This window comes from Chroicocephalus ridibundus, chromosome 18 (assembly GCF_963924245.1).
Source record: "Chroicocephalus ridibundus chromosome 18, bChrRid1.1, whole genome shotgun sequence".
Lineage (NCBI taxonomy): Eukaryota > Metazoa > Chordata > Aves > Charadriiformes > Laridae > Chroicocephalus > Chroicocephalus ridibundus.
In genome coordinates, this window is record NC_086301.1 from 572,566 (window position 1) to 593,794 (window position 21,229).

At 54.6% G+C, this 21,229-nt stretch overlaps 1 protein-coding gene across 9 annotated transcripts in view; it reads right to left on the reverse strand.

The window, feature by feature from the left end:
• CADM1 (cell adhesion molecule 1) overlaps nucleotides 1–21,229 on the reverse strand; it is a 150,949-nt gene that overhangs the window by 14,723 nt on the left and 114,997 nt on the right. For 4 of the 9 annotated variants that reach the window (XM_063355417.1, XM_063355416.1, XM_063355413.1 and 1 more), the window contains exons 6-9: nucleotides 19,846–19,945; nucleotides 17,039–17,211; nucleotides 12,832–12,903; nucleotides 2,903–2,935 (exon numbers count right to left, since the gene is read on the reverse strand). In XM_063355417.1, the coding sequence (XP_063211487.1) occupies nucleotides 2,903–2,935; nucleotides 12,832–12,903; nucleotides 17,039–17,211; nucleotides 19,846–19,945 (378 nt within the window). The remainder of the gene's footprint in view (nucleotides 1–2,902; nucleotides 2,936–12,831; nucleotides 12,904–17,038; nucleotides 17,212–19,845; nucleotides 19,946–21,229) is intronic. The other 5 variants (XM_063355421.1, XM_063355418.1, XM_063355414.1 and 2 more) reach the window with 3 other exon arrangements.

Consider the following 21,229-nt stretch of genomic DNA (forward strand, 5'->3'; position numbering starts at 1 on the left):
GGACTTTGAGGGGGAGAAGGGCAGGGGGGAGGACAAGAACGGGCATGGCAGAAAAAGGGTTTTCTTTGCAGGCTCCGAGACGGAGTTAGTCCCCCGGCTCCGGCGCGGTCTGCCCCGATTCGGGCCGCGCAGGGAGCTGCGGTGCCAGCGCCGCCGGCAGCCTGGCCCCGGGCAGGGAAGGAGGGCTTGAGCTCGGGAAAGCCGGCTTAGCGCGGCGCAGCAGAAGCACAAGCCTTCCTGCCGGCCATGACCATGCTGTTATTGGAGTTCTGGCAATGAACAGTGCAGAGAAAGGAGAAAGTGCATCAGAAAATTTACAGTTAAGCTCTCATCTTTAAACAAAAGAGTTAACAACGTTCGTGCTTTAAGTCACTCATGCATCGCTGCCGTCATCTCCATTCCAGGAGGAAACAGGAATGGCAGGGGCTTTGCTACCGCTGTTACATGCACACACGCACAGGACTCCTTCCCCCCCCAGTCCTCTAGGATACACTCCAAAAAATTAAATTACTCAAAAATCCTTTCCCAGATTGAAGTATCGTGCTGGTTCCACACTAGCCTTACGTTTCGTTTTCTTTGCTAGCAATCTCTTTTTTGGGTTCTTTTTTTTTCTTTTCTTTTTTTTTTTGGTTTCATTTTTTTCTTCCCCCAATTCATTTAGAACGGTTTTTGGAGAAAATCCATTTGGCTGTAGTTCATGCCCATGCATTTCTAGTCATTCACAGACATGCTCACTCCCATCGGACATCGGTAAGAACAAATGGCCAACATACAGAAACACCTGGTGTACTCCATACACGCTCCAGCAACACAAGCTTGGAAAGAAACCCCGGAGTCTCCACGGGAAAAGCACCCCCAGGGCAAGCGCGGGGGGCTCGGTACAAACCGGCCGGGTTTTAAGGCAGGAAAGTCTGTGGCAGGCCCTCGGGCTGGGCTGGCCTGGCCGCTGGCAGCCCTCCCCCCAGCTGGAAACGGAGGTGCTCCTTGAGGTAAAACCACGCTTTTTGCGGCTTTCCCCAACGCAAGTAAAAGCGGTGAAAGCCATCCGGAATTGCACTGAAGGAATGCGCACGGGCTGCCGGGCTGCGTGTCCCCTCCTGTGTCCCCTCCTGTGTCCCCTCCTGTGTCCCCTCCGGCACCAGCCACCCAGTGCCGGCGCCTCGCAGCCCCGTCTGCAGCGAGGATGCTCAGCCTCCCCGGCCTGCCTTCTCACCGGCGAGGAATAGCCTTGCGTGTCCCAGCAGCCTTGCCGAGACACCCAGACGCGACGCTGGAAGCCACGCCGGTGTCAGGCTGCCTGACCCTGCCCAAAAGCGGGCAGCAGCTTCCGCACGCGCGCACCCCTGGGGCCGTCCGAGACAAGCACAAAAAACCTGCTGGTTTCTGACCCTGCGGGGCACTCTGTTCTTTTGCCTGGACCCTTTTTCTCAGCAAATTCTAGTACTAAAGGCAGAGCGCCTTGGCAGAACCCCTCTCCCTGCGAGCGCTGCCGGAGCGGGGTGCCCCACGGCCGCTGCCGAGCCCTGGCTACGGCCAGACCGCAGGGGCCGGGGAGGGTGGTGGGGACGGAGCCACTTTCCTTTCCGCCTGACCCCCACGTCTCTCCCGCCCTTCCCGACTGCTCGCAGGCACGTCTCAGAGAGCAAAACGCCCGCTGGTACTTCAAAGAGCAGCGGGACCCTGACCACCGGGGCGAGGGGCACTGAGCAGACCTGCAGGTAATTAAACCGGGCCGCCACCTTCAGCAGCCGCTCTGCAAGGCTCCCCCCATGGCTCAACCATCGGGTGGTTAACGTTTTGCCGCCTTCTGACTTTCGTAAGCGTCAGCATAGTGCTGGACGAGGCGTCACTTGGACTATTAAGGACTATTAAGGACTACTGCCTTGCCATGACGCTCGTCACGGAACCTCGACATCAAACATACAGAGGGAGACGGGCAACCTAGGGAAAAGACAGGTATGCCTGAAGGCTTCCAATTTTTACGTCAAGTGGGAAAATCCATCCAAGGAGGTAAGTTATCTGGGACAAGACCTGCACGTCCCTCCACTTGACACGGGGCATCGCTACGTAACCGTGACTTTGCTCCGTCCTCCCTCTCCTGTCGCCCAAGCGCCGCCTCGGGGGGAGCAGCAGGGAAAAGGGGTTCTTCTGAGTGACACGTTTCTGTTGATAAAAGAAACACTCGACTTCCCAGAGTGAAAAGACACTAAAATAGCAAACCCAAATATGGATTAGCCTTAATTAAAATCGTCAGAGGTCTCGGTTCCGTAGCTGAAAAGGGAGCTCGTGCCAAAAACCGGTCTGCTCAGCTTCCAGTCTGAAGCGACTATTTAGGCTCGCCTTAAAAATGTGGGACGCTAGGGAAGCTGTCAAGCTGTTCGCTAGGCTGCCGGGAGCAGCCGAGAGGGGTCGAGAGCGGGCTGGACTGCTGTGCTGACAGCAAGGTGTTGCTCCTTGTTTTCCAGATCTCCTTCTGCAGCGCGGCAAAGCACACCGCGGCGCTGACCTCCGCTCCTCTCCGAGCCGCCCCGGCACGCCCCGGGCCGCCCCACGCCGACGGACGCCCTGTCCTACAAACTCCCAAGCGGAGAAAAAACCCTCCAGATTTCACTCGCCTCCCAAAGAATTCCATTTGGGTTCCTATTTACTCCCCCTCTCCACGGGGCTTGGGGGATCGGTGCTCGCCTGGCACTGGAGCAGCCGGCTGCGAAGCTCACAACGGAAATGACAAGCCCAGACAGACTTTCCAGCCTTCAAACCCATGTTATATGTATGAGATCAGTCCACCTGAAACATGGTTTTCCCTTGAAGACTGCGTTTCCCTTTTTGGCCACCCCTTCCCAGGCTTGTCTTGCCACTCAGCAGCGCTGAGAAATAAGATAAACAGGAATGTGATACCAACCGTGAACTGCCGGTTCTGTCGTCGCCGTTGTGTCTACACACGGGAACAGAGGATTGGAGGAAGGGAAGAAACAGGAGGAACGGCATGCAAAAAAAGGGAAAATGGAAAAAATGGAACAGATAATATATGAGCAAGCTTTCAAAGAACATTGCGTGACAAGCAATAATAAAATGAAAGGCAAAAAGCATTTGAAGTGAGTTGCACTGTTTAGAAGACATGCCTCCAGTTCAAAAGCTATGAGCCTGAGGAAAACAGTAAATTTTTCTCTCTTTCCAGGACCTCGCCAGCACAATTACTGGTGGTTGCAAAGTCAGGGGGACAAGAGACAGGGGAGAACACCGACACCAACGCTTTAGTTGGCAAGGACCAAAACAGAAGCTCAAGACCAGGACAAAGAGCCGACACTGGGAATGTGGCTTTTACGCATTCAAACATTGCCTCCATCAAAGCGCTAGTGGCCGGGGCTGCTCCGTGCCCACCCCTCCTCTTCCTTCATCCCACGCAGGGAGCCTCCAGGCACGTCGCTGCACGGCCCAGCCTCCGGACCCAGGCGTTCAGCGGCGGCAAGCAAAGGCTAACCACGAGAAACCGCAGGGCTAGTTCTGAGGCGCGCGTGGCCTCCTGGCCTCGGCTACAGCCGGCCACGCACCTCTAAGATGCGCGTTTTGTTCAGTGTAAGAAACATTGTTCTAGCACGCGCAAAGGCAGGCGGAAACGACCAGTCCCTCTATCGCAACGCTTAACTGCTTAACAGTTATTGGTAATTAAAATAGAGGGGTTTGGTCATTAGTCTGGAGCCGACTGTACTCCCTACATATTACAGGCCCCGGGAAACCTCTTGGGGGCGGCTGCCTTGCCAACGGGGGGACGCTTCACCTCCTCGCAGGTGTTTCAACAGGCAAGTTTAAAGACCGACCCAAATCTGAAGGTTTTTCCTGACGGCGTCCTAAGTTATTTCCTCTGCGCCAATAGGTCTAAGTCCTATTTGTCCCTAATATCCAAATTACGGGCTCGTTTCAGTTGTGGGAACTCGTTTACATTTGGTCTGGCTCTCTGTGTTCTGGGACGCTGCTGGTTTAGCGGGCCGGCTCCTCCCCACACCAGCGTCACCTGCGGGTCCCTCCCGACGGCTTCGGGCCGGCAGCAGAGCCCGGGTTCCGCAGAGTCCCCTGGGTTGGATGCAGGCAATGTTTCAATGAGTAAAAGCGCACAGGTACGTGCAGAGAAGCGCTCTCCCGCGTCGTTCTGCAAAGCGGCCCCGAGCTTGAGTTTTGTCGTTGCAAGAGCAGCCAATTCGCACCGGCGTGTCCCCTCCTCCCCGCGCTGCGGCCGGGCTCTCCCCGGCACCCGCGCAGCAGCGGAACGAGCAGGACCCCCTCCTGCGCGACTGAGCTGGGGACAGCCCGGGTCTGACTTTCCGAAGCACCAGTGAGGACAAGGATCACACAAGGAATACACCATACTTACAGATACGAGGCCTACATGCTTTAATTGTGAGAGCAAAAGCAAATAAACCCTGCGCAATTTAACAAGCTGCACCAAGCTTTGCATAAGGGATTCTCAAGCTGTCGTTAGCCTGCCTCCCCTGCCAACACGCGCTGGTCTCGTCTTGGCGACCAAATCTACCGCGCTTCCAGACGCCGGCGCTTGCTCTCCTGCCGGGAGCTCCGCGGGAGGCTCAAGGGGAGCCTTCGGAGCCGGGAGGAGAACAAGAGCGGGGCTGCGCTTCGGTTTCGGGCAGCAATCCCCCAGCGATGCCTCCTTTTAACCGAGCAAACGGTGGAGGGGCAAATGGCGGTGGAGGCGGGGGGAAAGCTGTTGTTTGGAGAGGGTGGGAAAACCGAGTATTAATTCCTGAGATAGCACCTTGGCATCTATCAATAGTCTCAATTTACTGTCTTCCTGTAATAAAAAAAGTTACGTCAGCTTTTACGCTAAATAGAGCATCTGCCGAAAGCAAACTTCAATTCACGTGCTGGAAAAGATATTAGTCAAGAAACAGTGCAAACTGGACAGTGCAGCTCGCTTCCCCGTCTGGGGACAGAGACCGACAGGTTACAAAAAATAAAGTTCTCAAGCGGTTGTAAGTGCGAACAAATATCCAAGTCAAACAACATGTTGGCTGCAGCTGGAATGACAAAGTTATGATTAGCAAATGGTTTGGATGGTTGCAATAGGAAACACAGACCAGTTAAAGTTTAGAGTGAGTTTTCTGGAAGGCCGTTTCAATCCCAGAGTCTTCTTCGAGAAGAAGGACCGCGTGCACACAGCGCTCCAGAGGAAGAATCTCACGTTAAAGCAAGGCGAGGAACGCCCCGGCCACAGGCACACCACTACAGCGCTCGCGCGGCAAAGGAGAGAGAAACTGTCGCGCTCGCTCTGGTACCACAGGAATGAGCACGCGTAAAGCTGCGCGCGCACCGAACTCCGCCTTACGCAGCAGGGAACGGCCCCGGCCCCGCAAGGCTGCTGCTAGCAAAGCCCGCAATTTTAAGACGGATGGGCTAACGCTGGACGCGCTTCCCTGAATTCCAGGTGCCGCTGACTTCTACTTCACCGTCAAGAAGAGCCGTGCTTCTCTGCCGGACCAGGCAGACGGCACCCCAGAGATTAAACTGCTGCCCACGTCCTAGAAGAAAAGTCATCGCTTCTCCTCAAATAGGGACTGACAAGAAACTCCTTGATCCGTCTCGGACCTAACTAAGGTTGATTGAAGCCAATGAAAGGCTTTGCCACCACCAAAAGGCCCCGTTCTGGTCCTGAGCCGTAGACGTGAGCAGCCACACAACCGCAGGCGGCCGACGGTGACCCCTCACAATGGTCGGTCACCGCTGAAAAGGGGCTGTTTTCCGAGATGCGGCAAAGCAGAGGAGGTAGAAAGCACAGAAACAAAGAGGCTCAGTGTGGTACCTTCCATCTTGAGACAAAGATAAAGGCTGCCCTTCCTGATTTTAATCGCTAAGACAACAAAACGTGCTGTACAGGGAGCAGTAAAACAATGCAACGGTCCTTCAAAATCTACGTGTACATAAATCCCCCAGGGGACTGCTTGGTAACTACAGAAGGTATCCAAGATTGGGACCGCTGCCCTCTATAAAGCGGCACATTTCCCTTAATCGTCATTTCTTTTCAGCGTCGGTCCCAGGAAGAGAGTTTCGTGTGGCCAGCTCTCCAACGAAGACGCTACCACACGTCGTCTGGCGATACAGATGGTGTTATCTGCCAGCTAAGACAACTCGGACGACACCCAAGTTTTAGGCACTCACCACTTCATTAGGTAGCTACACAAGCGCGCGCGCACGCACACATAGATACACATATTTATGAAATTACTGCAGGAAGGCATCTGGGCGACATTTAGTTGAGTTACGAGCTCCATCGCGATGCCTCCTCATTTTTTCAAATGGATTCTCTCCAACTTCAAACTGTTTGCGGAGTGTGACAGACTGGGCCCTTTAAACTCGTCCGTAATTAGTCCACAGCCTCAAACAGAACGAGCGCGATGGAGGAATATTAAAACCCCGGCAGCAAAATTAAATTTGCCAACTCGCGTGCCTGAGCTGCAGCAGCACACGATACGCTGGAGCTTAAAAACACACGGCTATTGTAAAGAGGATTACAACAGCGCGTCGTCCAAAGGATGGCAAAAAACACTTAAAAAAAAAAAGTAAAGAGGTATTAATAAGCACAGATATCCACGCAATGTATTGCTTTTTAAGATGCTTTCTGAACTGAAAACAAAAGCCAATCGGACCGCTGACTTGCGGAGCTCTCATCCTTTCTGGTTGTCCGGGCTCCCCAACACTTACTGACCGGGGCGAGCACGAATTCCCTCAGGCTGCTGGGTTCATAGCAGCCTTAGGGAGCAGCCTGCAGCACTACAAACGGGACGTCTGCGCCGTCTCGGGCCCTCGTGGCTAGCGAGGAGCCCTGCAGAGCTCCCCATCCTTCCCGCGGAACAAGCGCCCGCGGTCCGCCAGCAGCCTCGGGAGCATCGCAAAGGGGCTCCGCAAACCCACGGCGTGGAAAAGCCCGGCAGGTCCTCTCCCTCGCCAAACGCTCCTCGGCAGGAGGGGTGAAAACGTGCCCTGCGCTACGGTACTCCACGACAATGCTCCGTCCAGCGGTCCCAGCCCGCGCTGAAAGCTTTTGCGTCCGGGCGTGTTGCAACGCACCCCGGGGACGGCAGGATTCGCGGAGCAGATGTTTCACAAAAACAATCACAATCTGGATAGAAGTTGTGTGCAACAAGAACAAAAACATTCCGAAATTAGTGCTGCGGCTCCAGCTACGCCTTTCTGTGTTTTTCCATAAGGCTCCGCTGGGATTTGGGGTTTATTTCAATCCCAGCCTTGCAAACACTGAACTGCTCCGTGGTTTCCCCAAGCCGACAACGTGCGGTGCCGGCACAGCGCTGGCTCCCAGCCGAACCCTGGGCTTCAGCGGGTGGCCCACGGCGCTGCCAGGCATCCCACAACCCCGGGCAAGCCCCGGCCCCTCCTCTGCTCTGCCCACAGCCCGTCTCGTCTGGGGAGGACACGTATCCCCTGCCCGGCTCCCTCTGCCCTCGCTCTCCTCCACACGCACCTCTTCTGCCCAGCAAAATGCTGGTTTCTGTACCACCAGCCATGACGGCAGGCGTGACAGTACCGCGTCCGCTACTGCCTGGACACGGTAGGAAAAGACTACATTTTATTTCATTTTATTTTCTGTAACGGGCCTGTCAGCTACTCTCTCTCCCTTTATTCCCTTTAATGCGGTCACATCCTGGATGGAAATGTCAGAAGAGCGCGCTATCATCTTTAAATTAACTTGACATTTTACCGGGGACATGCAGAAGCTTCAATGGAAAGCGAAAGTTAAATAATAAATAATTTGGGGGAACAAATCCCCAGGCTGAGTGCCTGCACGGTGGCACCCAGCGCAGGAGGACCCGGGGGCCCCGTCCGACCCGCCCAGTGCCTGGCGACCGCATGGGCACCTCCTGAGGGCTGCTCAGAAAATGGGGAGAAAAAGCTGTAAAAACGCCCCGAGGGACAGGCTGGAGCCGACCACCCGCCCCACGTTGGGACCAGCTGGGGAACAGACACAGCGTTCCCCAGTGACGGTTAAATTCCACCCGAACGCCGCCGCCAGCAGCCGCGCTGACTAGATGCGAAGCCTGCGGTTCTGCGGGCACGAGCGTACTTCAGCAATGCCCCCGCCGCCCCTTCACCTCCCGCCGCCCCCCCGCAAGGTAATTTGTGCAAAGAATGACTTCGATCGCGTTCCTCCCGCCCACCGCCTTCTTGGGTTTCTGTTGGAATGAGCCCCATGCCACTGGAGGTGTCCACACAACCAGCTGCAATCCCAGCGGAACAAACTTCCACTGCGGATGAAACCAGCATTCTCCTCATTTTGAGGAAGTTTTCCGGCAGGAGAATTCGTGCTTTGAACACCTGCTCCGCCATTTCTCCTCAAGGACTGCAGATTGCCACGCACTATCATTCCTTGGGTAGCTAGGATGACACAAAAAACCAGCCACAGCACCCGCCTGGCGCTTTCCAACCCAGTTCCTCCGGGAGGTACGAGCACACCCCAGGAATTCCGAAGCCAAAACCCCTGCCTGCGATGCCTCAGTCCCCTGAACACACACGCACCTGCTTGCGGATGCTCTAAGGGATCGGTGGGGTTTAAAACACGGTCTAAGACGGCATTAAAGAGAGCCACAGCGGAACCTGGGGCTTTGCCGTTGATTCCGTTGGAAGATGGGCAGCGGGGGCTCTGCAGGACCAGCAGCATCCGACGCACGGCTGAAGCGCTGGTAACGTGCGTGTGTGTCGCACCCCCACGTCTCCACCGAAACTGTTGCCAAGGCACCTGCGTGATCCGTCTGCGGAGAAAGCGTGATAAATGCAAATCTGCGTGTACAAATAATGGGGTAGGTCCCGGGGCGCGGAGGTGTACGTGCTAAGCAGGACCAGATGGCAGCAAGAGGATGCTTGAAAAGGCAGAGTAGCCGCCCCGCTCCGCCCCGCGCCGGGCCCAAGGATGAGGGCTTTGCTGTTATTAAGAACCTTTATCTCCCAGGAAACAACGGCTGTCCAAAACCAGCTTTTCAAGGAACGACTCCGGGGGTAATTCAAATGATGCAGTTTGCTCTGCTGCATCGTATTGTACATCTTAATGAACAAAGCCACAAGGACAATCTGAACTGATGAAAAAAGGGCTTGCCAGCGATAACAGCTGAAACGCCAAAGGACGGTCGGAATATCAATGCAGTTGGAGGATACACGAAAAAGATCAAACTGTCACGCAGGAAATCTTTTCAAGCACCTACACTGAAGCAGAGCACCGGTGACAGAGGAAAAGCTTTAAAGGTCGTGCTGTTTCGGAAACTTCACCACCGCTCGGCTTTTCCTTCCCCTGCAGAACGCGGCAGGGCAGCTTTGTGGAAATCTGCCCCAAAACCGCCCTGCCGTGAAACCGCTTCACGGGCTCCTCGTGCCTTCGTAGCTCAAGCCTCCGGCGGCAGCCATAGAGGATCTGCCCTTGTCAAAGAAGAGGGGACGGTAAAGGGACCCGGGGGGTGCGGGGAGGGACTGGGAGCACCGGGGAGCGTGGGGAGCCGCGGCCGTGCTCCATCCTACACCCACACGTCCATCCGTCCGTCCTCCCCCGGCTGCTGCCCCTCGGGCTGGCCGAGCAGCGGCTGTCCCCGCTCCGAGATGAACTCCTTGGGACAGGGCTGCGCTTCCGCGTCACGCTGGGACGCGTTTTGGGTAGAAATACCGCAGGCAAGCAAGGAAGAAAAGATGTCTGCCATCGGAACCTGCACAAAAGGGGTAACCTGCCACGCACGCGGAGCAGCAAGCGCAGCCCTTCCAGACTCTTCTGTTTGATAGGGGAAAATGAATCCAGACGACGCTATCCCCAGTAAGACGAAAGGACGACTTCCAAGAATGCAGTTTCCATGGGGCGGCTGCTAGGGACGACAGCGGACCCACAGCATCAGATTTAGACACAGAAACCGTTTCCGGGCAGGTCTTTCCCTTTTTTTAAAAAATTAAACCAAGACAACTGTTTCTCAGAACTACTCTGTGGTTTCAGGGGACGTGGACTAGGCCAGTACCATACAAGAAATAGGGGGAAAAAGACAAAACAAACCAGATTTCAAGTCCCTGCATCCTCGGGCACCGCTCTCAGCCAGCGGGGAGAAGGAACACCCCGGCTGCTACCCAAGCGCTTCTCTCGCGCTCCAAGAGTATCTCAGCGGCTCGGTGATGACGGGAATTAAGGTATCAATTGTCTCTCGAGGCTTTAAAAAGTGTTTCAACACCCCTGTGCTATGTAATTCTAGAGATTATGTTAATTTGACCTAATTTTTTCCCAGCTCCAAAGTCTCTTAACTATTGAAGAGCAAAAGTTCTGCAGCTCCGCGCGGCCTGGAAAACCTCAAAGCAGGACACGGCCACAAAGAGAAGAGGGGAGGGGAGGGGAGGGCTCAGCTGCTCTCTGTGGGAAAAGCAGGCTGAGCTCGTGGGCTGAAGATGGGAAGACACGCGTCAAGAAGACTCAGCGCTAGCTCGGCGTCAGGGAAGATTATAGAAATTTCTCTCGTCAGCATTAACTACTCTTCTTCCTACATACCGCGAGCAGAAACCGCTGGAGTGAGCGAACAATATTACATTTTCATGACATTTCCAGCTCCTTCAGCACTTCAGAGCCCATACAGACGGGCACCGAGGAGGCGATGGAGACCCACCTGGGTTTTGCCAACAGGGTCTCAGCAAGCTTTGAGTTTTAGATCCTCCGTCACTGCAAACAAAGGTGCGAGAACAAGCCAGGGCCGCCTGTCCTGCAGTCGTGCCTCCCCAGGGAGCAGCACCCTCACGAGGGCCGCGCCGGTCCTGCGGGCAGCGCTTCGCTCCAGTGGGAAGCTGACAAGGAGAAATGGCTGGAAAAACGTCTCGCCAGGAGGCCTCCCTTCCTGGACACCATCGGCCCCTCCTCTCTGTGTTCGAAGCAAACCCGTAGCAGACGTCAGGAGCGATTCCTCGCAGGTAGAGGCTCCCCAGCTGTGGCTGTGGGGGTGCTGGGCACCTCCTGGGCATCCACAGCTTCTCAGGGAGGCACAAACCCTCGGGCTGGGGCCACTGCCACCCCCGGACCACGTAACAGCAGCAGCCAGAGCCCACGGCACCCTCCAAAGGGGCGCAGGCAGGAGCGCTGCTGAGAGCCGCTTCTCACGGCAAGAACCGCCCACCCCCCTTCCTCTTTTTAATACAAAAAAAGCTAGAAAACTACTGCGGAGGAGAGCCTAGGAGCCCAGAGGCCACTGAAAATTCCCAAACAATTTGCAACGCTTGCAGCAGAAGAGCAAACAGCAAAACCACTATTCGTTATGAGCGGCCCCTGCCTGGGAGCCCGAAGGACCAAGGGCGATCCCAACGACGGGCTGATAACGACCCAGTTCCCGGGAAAAGGACAATCATTAATGTTCGCAGGCACGGCCAGCAACACAACGGGGTCAATCAAGCATCAAGACAAATTCTTCCTTTGAGCCTCGCAAACTTCACTGAAAGCGCGAACAAATTACCGTGGACCCAAAGGAAACTGTAGGTACGTCCATTTACACCGAGCCGCGGGACGGAGTTTCTCTGCAAACGGCTCTTAAGGAGACTTCAATAAAGTTTGAAACCTACTGTGAAATGAAAGCTGGTTAAGAAAACAAGAACAGAAATAAATGAACAAATCGCAAAATGGGAAAGCGATCACGGCAGAGCGTCCCAAGCATCCCAACGGGGGTGCCTGGGGTTGGGTGCTATCGGTAACCACCTGGAGGGAGGAAGACAGAGAATGGGGAGGGCTGGACAACACGATGGTGGATGGCAGACGGCGCACACGTGGTGCGCGGTAAGGCACGTCGGAAGAAAGACTTCAACTGCTTCTCCACGCCAGCGGAGTCTGACTCGGTTGCGAAAACCTCAGAAGGAAAGAAGCCACAAAACACCCTGCGCAGGACAGCTAGAGTCAGCCGAGCAACGTCGTAAAAGCAAATAAAAGGTGAAGGCATTTACACAGGGGATGGTTTACAGCAACAATAAACACGATGCCATTAGCTATTCAATGGTCCATTCTCACCTTCGGTTTGTCACCTCTACCTCCAAAAAAAAAAAATAAAAAAAAAAGCAAGCAAAAGCAAAAGCAGTGGTTGAAATAGAAAAGATCAGCGAAATGAGAATGCAAATGATGACAAAGAAACCAGAAAGGCCTTCCCCACGAGTGGAGAGTCGGGTCTAGTGAGGAAGTATGACGGATGCGTGTGACAGAGAGAGGTGTCTCGTGATCAGCTGGTTGGTTTTATTCACCTTTTCTCGCAAGACAGGGAAAAACTCAAAATGCTAAAAGCCAGCTCCCCAAAAAGGCTCATACCGATGGCGTTGGACTCACTAAAAAACGACTGGTGGGATTCACTCTTCCGGGAGAGCGAGGCAGAGGGCTTAGCACAGAGACGGACCAAACACCTAGGCACGAGAGAAAGCATCTCCGGTCGCATCAGGTGAATTAAATTACCACAGACCAAACTTTCTGCCTCCCAGTAGAAATTGCTCAGAAATTGATACTGATGGGGTTGAGGCTCAAACAACTGCCCGTGTGAAATGAGCTCTACGGCTCTTCGTATCCTTCGTTTGAACGCACCCAACATTAGCCGCCACGAAGTGAACTAATAGCTTTTTCTGCCACGGCAACTCCCGCCTTGCAGAACCACCTGCCGTAAGGACTATCCGACTCGTCGGACTGCCGGACCAGGGCTCGCACGCTACCGTGGGTGTATTTGGTGAAAAAAAAATAATTTTGTTGTTTTTCCCCAGGCTTCACGCTCTGCTTATATACATAAAAGACAATAAACATTCAGGACATTTCCAATGGTTATGAAGGTACCGTACCTGTGATGGTGGTAGGGATGGTGGTGGTAGTGGTGGTGGTTGTTGTGGGAGGAGGGATAGTTGTGGGGGGATCTGGATAAAATATAAAAAGGAAAATAATAAAAAAGCAAATTAAGAAAAAACAAGCAGAACACAACAGCGGTCAATCGTGATCAGAGAAAAACAAGGACGCAAAGAAGCAGCGCGGCTGTGGGATGCCCTCCCTCCTCTGAAGCCAGGTGGGGCGCCCAGCTGGCCTTGAGGACCGCGGGCCAGATCCTCCGGAGCCGGACACGGCTCCCGGCGCGACCCGCGCCTCGGGACCCGCGCCAGCCGGAGAATCTGGCCCCAAAACTCCCCCCCTCTGGCCTTCTACAGCGCTAAACAAAAATTAAAAAAAACCAAATAAAACCCAGCATAAATTAGTCAATGAGAGAGAGAGAAATGGAATGGGAGAGGCATAAGAAAAATAAACTGCACGCTTTCCACAACAAAAAGAACAGTTTACAGGTACAAAGAGAGACACAGCGATGCTTCGTCGCCTTTCTACATATACACGGGAAATCCCAGGTGGGAGGTTTGCGTGAGGGGCCCCGCTGCGCTTTACAGGCTAAATATCAACAGCACGTGGATAAATCGCGCTTTCTTCCCCGGGCCGCTCGCCTCGCTGTTCTTCCGCTACCAATACACGTCAGCAGGATGTTAAAAACTACTTCAAAGACAGTAATAAATACAAAGAAATCAGAACATCGTTACTAAATATCAATTTCAAGGTAGGAAGAATTTCACCAAGATCTTTTAATAAAAAAAAAGTCAATATTTTCCTGACAATTTCAGTTGAACGCTCCTGTTTTGGCTACTAGGGCATCGTTAAGGAGAAACCCAGACCCGGGGATGTTTCTCCTTGGGACTGATAACCATTTCTGACGTACGTGACCTGTGGAGACTCAAACCCTGCCGCTCCTCACGGCGGTTCCGTTAGGTACGGGGGCACATCCTCATCAACATTATCGGGCAGGAGAAGGTAGATATGAGGAGATGTAAAAGAAAAAATATGTATCAATGCCCAGATGATCAAACTGAATGCGCTAAGTAGTCGGGAAGACTTTGAACTACGGCTTCATTCGGCAATAATAGAGCATGAAACGTTTCACGGGCTTTTGACTCTAGGTTTCCTCTATAGCATGTCAACTCTTCATCGCTAACACATCTGCTGCTCTTTTATCTCCAAGCGAGCTCTCTCAGATTCCCTAATTAATACAGCCGAACTTTAATTATATGCTGCACCTTTATTATATTCCCTGCAACTTCCCAGAAGTTGAGAAACGTGACCTCGGAGTTTGCTGGGCTGCGGAGCGCTTATTTACGGCTATATTCTAAGCGGTTATTGCCCTTCCCCTACCTCCGAAGCACCCCGGTCCCTACATCTACGCCAGGGTGGCCCTTGCTCGCCCCTAATCCATGTGTCTGCCCGGGAGCCGCGGGGACCGAAGCAGCTGGAGCACGGCAGGACCCGGGGAAGAAACTCCCTGGCCTTTCACCAAACGGCACGGGGAGGATGCTGTGCAGCAGACTCTTCCTCCATAAAAGCAATAAAAAAAGACCGCGTGCTAATTGCACTGGAAGTTTCTAGCAAACGTGTCTGCCCACTCCCACGGGAGGGAAAAGTGTGCAAGGGATTTTAAAAATAAACGTGTTTTTGGTGTCAATGTGACTCGACATCCTTACAGCACGTGCGCGGCAGAGGAAGGTGTGAAGCACAGCTCAGCAGCGGGTATTCTGCAAGCCCTGCCTGCTGGAGGCCGTCGGCACGGAAACCCATCCCTTTGGGATGGAGACTACGGCAACCCTGCCTCTCCCGGAGGTGTGCCGGACCACGGCTCTGCCATGCCTATGGCTGCTGCCTAACGACCCCCGGCTGCGGGGGGACTGTGTCCCTAAGGCCCCGGTTCCCAAGTTAAGGTGATCTGGGGGAGCTCCATGCCCATAAGGCCCCGGTTCCCAAGTTAAGGTGATCCGGGGGAGCTCCACGTCCATAAGGCCCCGGTTCCCAAGTTAAGGTGATCCGGGGGAGCTCCACGTCCATAAGGCCCCGGTTCCCAAGTTAAGGTGATCCGGGGGAGCTCCACGTCCATAAGGCCCCGGTTCCCAAGTTAAGGTGATCCGGGGGAGCTCCATGTCCATAAGGCCCCGGTTCCCAAGTTAAGGTGATCCGGGGGAGCTCCGCACTGACAAGCGGCGAGAGCCAGCCCCGTCTGTGGCCAGGCATGTCCTCCCAACAGCTTGCACCCAGCGCCTGCACGGAGGAATCCCAGTGGGGACGGAATATCTGCTGCCTCGTGGTGGGGAAAGGTGCCCGGGGCTGGAGACGCGCGGGCCAGAGCAGCATATGGCCGCAGGCAGCAGAGCCGCCCTGCAGGGATGGCCCGACTGGGGTTCTGTCGCAGGAGGCTTCAGATGATGGCCACAGCCCAACCGCTTCCTCCACACCAACGCCTCTGGATTTCTCCCTTTTAAACTCAGGGTTAGTAGGATTCTTTATGCTGTCCAGAGCGCCGGATCCTAGCGGGATGCTCCCAAATGTGCAGAAACTGGACGTGATGAGATGTACAACCATTATCTGCCCGCAAGCTCCTGACAGACCACGAAAAGCCCTCCCCTACGTGGCCAGAACGTCCGCTGGACGCTTGAACTAGAGTCCATGGGCTCACATCCCCTGGGAACCTGCACCTCCTTTGAAATACGACTGTCTCGGGTCTCCTCCTGTGGGTTTCATCCTGAGGGGGAGCAGCACTGAGCAAGTCCTGCGCGGTCTAGTTCTCGCCCACATCCCAAAGGCAGGACAATTAACAAGTGTGAGAGTTAGTCTGAGCTCCAAATCCCAGGTCAGTGACATTGGTGAGGGCTGATCTAGTGCTTACTCGGGCCAAAACAGGTCCATAAAACTACGCAAGGAATAAAATCAGCTCATCTACGACCGCTTTATGGCAGTAGCTTTCCATAGTTTTAATCTCACGGGGAACTGCCTGCGTCCTGTTTCAACTTCTTTATTGCTTCTCCACAACAGCAGTCGTTTCTTTAAACACCAATGTAAACAAGGTTTTTTCCATGAGCACAGAAATTACTCCATCATAAATGCGTATCTGACTTCATTTTGTAAGCTGGAGGCTTTTGGAGCTAGAGGCACTAGAAAACCACCCGCCTGATGTGGCGGATGAGCTCAACTTCAGCTCAAAGTCACAGTTTTGGTATTATCTGCAGCCTTTGGGCGAGTTTCTAAGACTGGGCTTGAAACAGCTCACGTGCAAGTGGCGTTTGGGCAGGGGATGTCAACTATTTATCGGGGCCTGAGCAAGAATGAGGGAGTTTGGACCGCAGAGCTTCCAGCGGCTGCTGCGCGGCATGAGCTTCAGACCACGGCGAGTGACCGTCCCACCCGAGCAAGAGGCAATCCCCACCGCGGGCTCAGCCCAGCCACGCAACCGCCACTCTTCACAGGCGAAGCTCTAATACGCAGCCCAGGGGAGTTGCTCATGATTAAACTGGGGGATCGCTCTTCGAGCGCCTCCTGAATCTTCATTATATGCAACGCCTCGTGACGGGAGCACAAGGTCTAGAGCAACGGCAAAATAATGCGGAGGAACTGAAGAATTAAAGGAGGTACTTAATAGCACTTTAAAAAGATGCTGAGGCGCGTTTTAGCGTCTGCTCAGCCGCCACAGATAGGCTTAAGACATCTCATTCCTCCAGTTTATTTACCGGTTGGTAATTACCTAGGGATGCCGGCTGATTCTTCGGTAATTTAACTTGCTAAGGGAGGACCTGGAACCCGCCGCCCCCCGGCCCATTTCTGGAGACGCTGGAGAAGGTACTAGCGAAAGGCAAAGGAGTCAGCAGGCCAGAGAACCTGCCAGCTCTCCCCGCGCCCCTGCTCTGCGTTCCCCTGGGCTCGGCCCGGCAGCAGGACGAGGCGGGCGCGCGGCTGCGGAGGAGGGAGCGCAGCGGGCTGGGGAAGGGGCTCTGCACCCCGCGCCCCGCACCCCCGGCCCCAGGAGCAAAAGAAAGGGTTTTCCAGCCCCTAGCCCAGCCCGGCGCAAGGCAGAGGTGCCGGCAGCTATCTGTAAATCTTGCATCAAGCAAAAAGTTAACTTCTGTCAAAGCTTTCAGAGCGCGGTATGTTGCAATTAGGTGTAAATGAGTCTAGAAGAACGGTGGTTTTCTCACGTACCGTATACAAACAGCATGTAATCCGCATGTGATTTCCCCACCGCGTTTGAAGCCTCACAGCGGTATGTACCATTATCTGTTTTGTTTAGGTTACTAATGAGAAGGTTTGAACCAGACACTACAACGTGTTGAGGCATCTCATCATCTACTCTTAACCACCTCATGTCCGTAGGCCTACAGAGGAGGGAGAAAAAGAAACAGTCACATTACTATTTTCCTACGGTAAAGATGGCATCTTCAATAGTTCATCCACAGACAGAAAGCCCAAACCAAGAAAAACTGTAAAGAAATAACACACACTTTTTTGCACTACTCAAGCCCAGATGCTGTCGGGCTTCCTCAATTTAAATTTATTTTAACCCAACAGGAAACTGTATCCAGACCTTAAGTTTTCTGAAAACACTAATGCAAGCAGGAAGAAAGTTCATTAGTGGTTAATCATTCGCTTGTTCAGAAAACCTGAAATCTTTGAGGCTATGGACTAAAGGTGCATCCACGGGGTGCTCTAGGCGCAGATCTGGGCAGCATGTGGCAGAACCGGTACGTTTTTGTCACGCTTGGCCCTTCCCCGGGGGCCGTGGCCGTGCCGCTCCCCGAGAGCGCTTCGGCTGCCGGAGGAGAGGACGGACCTTCCCCCGGTCCCGCCTGGCAGCGGGAGACCCTCCTGCATCCCTTCGCTCGGCTGGCTGCGTCGCTCGGGGGGGAAGTTACCCTGGTGGGTTAGAGCTAGTAAGGAAAGTGAGCGCTGGGGGGCCTGGGGGGGGTGCCTTCTTTTTTAAATTTATTGTTATTATTACAGTCTTTAAGCAGGAGCGAGGGGACAGACAGGCTGCAGCTGGGATGTGCTGGGAGCTCGCCCTGCCGGAGGCGTCCCGCAGCTCGGGCCTTTCCTGCCATCCCAAGGGCAGACGACTGCCCTGATGTAGGAGCTCCTGACGCTCCGGCATCCCAGCCCGGCGCTGGGACGGACACGCCGCCCGCAAACCCAGCGGGGCACGGCTGCCGAGCTGGAGCTGGCTTTGGGCAGGGGCTCGGCGCTCCCCTCCCTCCCCGCCGCCAGCGCAGGAGCCACGGCACGGGCAGCAGCGGCTCTTTAGCCTCCAGAGGGGCGGAAAGGGCTTCCGTGCTCCCGGCTGCGCTCTTCCGAAGGCTATTTGCGATTCTGGAGTCCCCGGGTTCCCGGCGTGGCGTGCGCTATGCAGCAGCCTGTTTCCCACCCTAACGGTGACCGTCTGGGTGTCTCCCCACTTTTGCCACAGCCTTGGGGTTTCTGTGTCCGACCGAACACCACACCCGTATTAATGGCCAACCAGAACCCGCTACGCTCTGGCCTTCTGTTTGCCTCCCCCAGCGTTTACTTTGCCAAATTGCCCAGAGAAATGGTTTTGTTTAACTGGAGAAGCACCCCTGCTCGTCTTAAACCTCTGTAAAGGATTTTACGAAATCTCTTTGTCTTAAAAGCGTAGAGGTAAACCCAGCCCATTATTTTACTGTGTATTTTCTCACGCTTTGAGGGACACGGGTGAGGTGACCTACCTACGCGGATCCCTAGCACATTACTAGCATCAGCGGAAGGCTAAGCGGCGTGCTGCCGGGGAGAGGTGTCTGTCTCATTTAACGTGTGTATGTCTTATTCGTGGCCTGGAAGAAGAAAAAGTGAAGCGGCCTGCTCATTAAATTCCCAGCTGACAGCAACGGGGAGGAACTGCCGTTACCCAGGAGAGGGGGAATGCGAAGGGGCTCTGACAGACTCCGAGCGGGGAATCGATATTAAAATGGGATTCGGCAGGGGACGTGCCGGTCTCTAATGCACGGGGAGGGAATCAGCCTCGTGGCCAGCAGGAGGAAGTGGGAAGCAGGAATCGGCAGCCGGTTCTGGGAGAGGAGGTTGGCTGCCGCGGCGGAGGGCAGCCCCCCGCGGCTCCTCCCTGCCGCTGCCAAACTGGGCGGCTTCCAGTTCGCCTACACCCGCAGCAACTCCTCCGCTCTGGGCACGCTCCCAAGGAGACGCCGACAGGTTTCGGGGATGTTTGCAGAAATCTCATGAACACGATGAAAATAAAAAAGGATAGTAAATACTTGACAGCCATAAATCCGAGTGGAAGAGAAAGTATTTTTTAAAAAAATAGAAGTCGACAAAACTTAAATTAGAACAAGGATGAAAGCGTGGAAGAAAATCTACCCTCCCTTGCCAGGATTTTCCTGATGCGGTAATTCCTTCGACTAGGCAGGAAAGCCTCAAGGGCATGGGCAAGGAGCAGGAATCAAACCGGCGTTTCATAAAAGCCACAGAGGGCACCGAAAGGGAGGAGCAGAGAGACGGGCCGCCTCACCCGAGGGATCCGTCCCGCCTCTACCAGCGCTCAGCTCTCCGCTGCCAGTCTCGGCTCTGCGCACCGGCACCGCGCCGGGGTTGGGCAGGCGGCCCCCGGCCCCCGCAGCCGTACCGGCACCCGGCTGGCCCCCGAGCCATCCCCTGGGGAAGAGGGGTACAGCCGGGGGTGCCCCTTCTGCACCCGAGGGCTTGCTGGCCGGGAAGAGCTCTCCCCGGAGCTCCTCCAGCAGAAACCCCGCGGCCGCCGCTTACGCGGGAATAAATGCGCGTCAAAAGAAACGTCTGAAGAGCGCAGCAGGTGCTCGGGTGCAGAAGGCACCTCTCCTTCACACTCTAACACCGTCTTCGCGGCAGAGAACGCCGGATTGAGCGTCTGCAACGGCAACGGAGGCTGAACAAGCTCCGCGGGCTTCCGCGGCACGGCCCCGTCGCCGCCGGGCAACCTGCCCCGTCCCGGGAAGTGGCCAACTTACTGTGGCTTTCCAAAGGCTGCGCAGGTCAGCTCCAGCGGCTCCCCTTCTCTCGTGAGGCCTTGCACCGGGTAATTCTGAGAGACCCGCACTTGAGGCTTATCTGCAGGACAAAAGCACCAGTTGGTGAGCTGTGGGGTCACAGGGGCCCGAGGCCGCGGCAGGAGGGGGGCAGCCGGCGGCGCGCGGCACCCCGGCCGGGAAACTCGCCCCGCCGCCCCCCGTTTATCTCCCAGCTCGCTCAGGCTAACAGGAACTCATTCGCCTTCACGCGGAGGTGAAGCCGGAGGTATTTGCGCTGCTCAGAAGCGATAGCTTTTCTCGCGGATCGTATATTACTGTGTGACACCGCTCGGCCTCCGCGCATATTAATACGTGGGGCTCTGCAAGAGATGCTTGTTAGAAACACGAAAAGAAGCCGCGGCTGCTTTTGTTTAAACAACAGAAGATCTTATTTTGTCCAAACGAAGCTCTTCTAAATCCTAAAATAAACAGAGAGAATTAAAGCATTTAGTTAGGGAAGCAGCTCAAAAACACTTCGGGAAGACCCTGCAGGAAAAAAAAAAGAAGCCAAACCGCAAACCTGGAGTCCACAATTAAAAAATTCATTACCTCCTACAACTGAAACACAGATTAAAAACGCAATCTAAGCTGTAGCTAAAATGTTATCAGCGCAAGAAATCAATTCGATGCTACAAATGCCATTAAGCCATATATATTTTTCAGGAGTTTACTCAACTGTAAGGAACAAAGGAAGGCAAAAAAATCAGTATGCGTAAAGGTTGAAACCATTTAAATGTTTCTATTTCCTCTGAGAGTAACTGCTACCAAAAATATTGGCTCGCTGCATTTTATTAACCGTGTTTAACTCATTAACATGCTTCCTATGGAATAATAGAGATTAGGAAAAAAAAAAATCCGTGTCAGGATTTAACCAATTTAAACTCTCATAATTTTCAGTAATGGAATAAGCTACACGAGTAAATCCTCTCCTGAGATGACTACACCGCAAACATTTTATAACCTAATCCCCACCGCAGATGCTTCTCGCGGCGGCTGGAGGGGCGGCAGCGCGGGGGCCGGCGATGCCCGGGGGCCGTCCCGCACCCCAGCACGGAAACACGCCTGACGCTTTGCACACACAAAATAACGACGTGGAAGTGACCGGAACGTTCCCGGCACGAGCTGGGGAAGGAAAGGCCCTTGGCAGGAGGGCGACGGAGCCACCCGTGAGACCAGCCCCGGGATGCCTGGGTCCCCCGTTGCAGCCAGCTGCGGGTACGGCCAGGGGGGTCCCGGCCTCGGAGCCCGGGGGGGGACACGCAGCAGCGGCCCCCAGGAGGGCGGAGAGCGGAGCTGAAATACCGCACGGAGCCTGGTGCGCGCC